The sequence below is a fragment of the Tupaia chinensis genome, unplaced genomic scaffold (assembly GCF_000334495.1).
Source record: "Tupaia chinensis unplaced genomic scaffold, TupChi_1.0 Scaffold000524_1, whole genome shotgun sequence".
Lineage (NCBI taxonomy): Eukaryota > Metazoa > Chordata > Mammalia > Scandentia > Tupaiidae > Tupaia > Tupaia belangeri.
In genome coordinates this window covers 241322-243271 of record NW_006160037.1, presented here as the reverse complement: position 1 = coordinate 243271, position 1950 = coordinate 241322, and the positions used below count along the sequence as shown (strand labels likewise).

Below are 1950 nucleotides of genomic sequence, written 5' to 3'. Positions count from 1 at the left end.
TTTTGACAAAAAGTGGAAGAATATGGATGATTTACTGCTGAGTGAAGCAAGCTAGGCTATGAAGGAGAGACCTTGTATGCCCCCACTTAATATATACCGAGTGTCCACCCTCTATGACTGAAACTGACTACCTGAAGGATATACAACACAGAAAATGGGTGTAAATACCAGATACAGTGTGTGTGGAAGAGTAGGGCCTGAGGAAGGACATTTAGAAGAAAAATATGAAGGCAAAGCATTAATGGGACAAAGAAACGTACTATTGTCTTTTGAAGATATCTTATAGTTTAACCAACTGGACTAGGGAGAAATGTTCACATACTGAAATACTCACTTTGTAAGCTAAATAATGTGATTGAATGTATAAAAGAAAACAAAATAAATGAAAAAATAAGTTAATAAGTAATAAGAACAATTTTCCTTTTGTCCTTCACTAAAAGACCTTATTACTTGGGAGGAAAAACTAAATCTTTGGATGATCTTCTAGTAAATATCTCTGCAAACAATTTTGAATGATATCTTATTTTTGTCTTGGCAAAACCTGTGGTATGCTTTTTGACTGAATGTTTGATGAATGGAGATGTGAATGGATAAATGGAGAAGTGGATAGAAAAATAATTTTGAATATTTCAAATGCTGCAAAATTACTGTCTTATTTTGTGAACTGAGTGTTGCTCCTTATAACTATAAGTAAAATATGAAGTAATCAGAAGGATTTGAAAATGAAATAAATAAAAAGGCTTTTTTTCTTTGATGATCAAAAGAACTATAGTATGTTTAAGTTCTGACTGTAAAAGTAAAACTTTGCATGCACTTTCTCCCTTATCATTTCCAAGTAATCAAGAATGCAAAAAAAAACCTTTGTTTTTTTTACAAATAATAAGCATTGCTACAAAAAATATTTATGATCTCACAGCTTTTTAGGAACTCATCCCCTCATTAGCTTCCAATGCCTTCTTCCTCAGAGAGAAAACCCTGTGGAGTTCTACATGCCCGGGTTCTTATCATTGACATGACAAGCATCAAATTTCTTAAATCAATTTCCTACCCAGCCCACCAGAGAGTATATTATAGAAGATTCTCTCCAAAACAAATGAATTTTTTTTTAAGTTTAAATTGGACTTTGTCTACAAAGGGGAGGGGACTCAGTCCTTGTTGGCATCTGCTTCGCGCATGGAGGCCAGGACTTTGCTCATTCCTTGCACTTCCTCTTAGCATGGATGTGTGCCCCGACCCTCTTTTTTTTTTTAATTACTTTTAATTTTATACATTTAATTCCTACACATCACTTTGCTTGTAATTTGAATTTATCCAGTGTGAATATACTTCACACCAGTCAAGTTGAGGATACAAAATATATTCTCATCAACAGATAATAACCCACTTCAGTGTCCCATAAATGTCCTGCCTTCTCTATTTTCCTCCTTAATTTCTTTCCTTAAACTCACCTCTTCTTGATGAACTTGAGGGCTTGCTTCTCCTTGGCGACCTTGAGCAGCTCCATGGCACACTGCTTGTAGGGGGCAAAGCCACACACCTCCAGGATCATGCCACACACAAACCTGGTGTGCTTGGTGAGGTGCCCGCAGCGGTGTCTGTGCTCCAGCTTGCTTGCGTTCTGGGTCACTTTGTGGCCCATGTTGAGGACCATGGCCATGAGGTAGCACAGAGTCATGGTTGAGGTTCTCCGATAGCTACTGATAGAGAAAAAAACAAATGGATTTATTTCTGAAACAGGATTAGATTAAATGTCTTCTGCTACAACCTACTAAAATAGAAAATATTAAAGGAACTTTATATATCTGGATTTTTGCCATAAGGCACATGTGTACTCACCAGAAAGAGAGAAAGAGAGAGACACAGAGAGGTGGAAAAATGAGAAATCACCCCCTGGGGAGATGGCCACACCACAATCCCTTCTCCTCCATTCTCCTCTTTGGATTTTGGGCA

The 1950-nt window shown here is 37.2% G+C and overlaps 1 protein-coding gene across 1 annotated transcript; it reads right to left on the bottom strand.

Annotated features, from left to right (window-relative positions):
• Window positions 1-1192: 1192 nt before the first annotated feature.
• Window positions 1193-1675, bottom strand: LOC102467807 (60S ribosomal protein L36-like). Its single transcript, XM_014591028.1, has 2 exons — window positions 1449-1675; window positions 1193-1235 (listed from the first exon to the last, which is right to left on the bottom strand). The coding sequence occupies exons 1-2, from the start codon at window positions 1673-1675 to the stop codon at window positions 1193-1195; spliced, it is 270 nt and encodes an 89-aa protein (XP_014446514.1).
• Window positions 1676-1950: the final 275 nt, after the last annotated feature.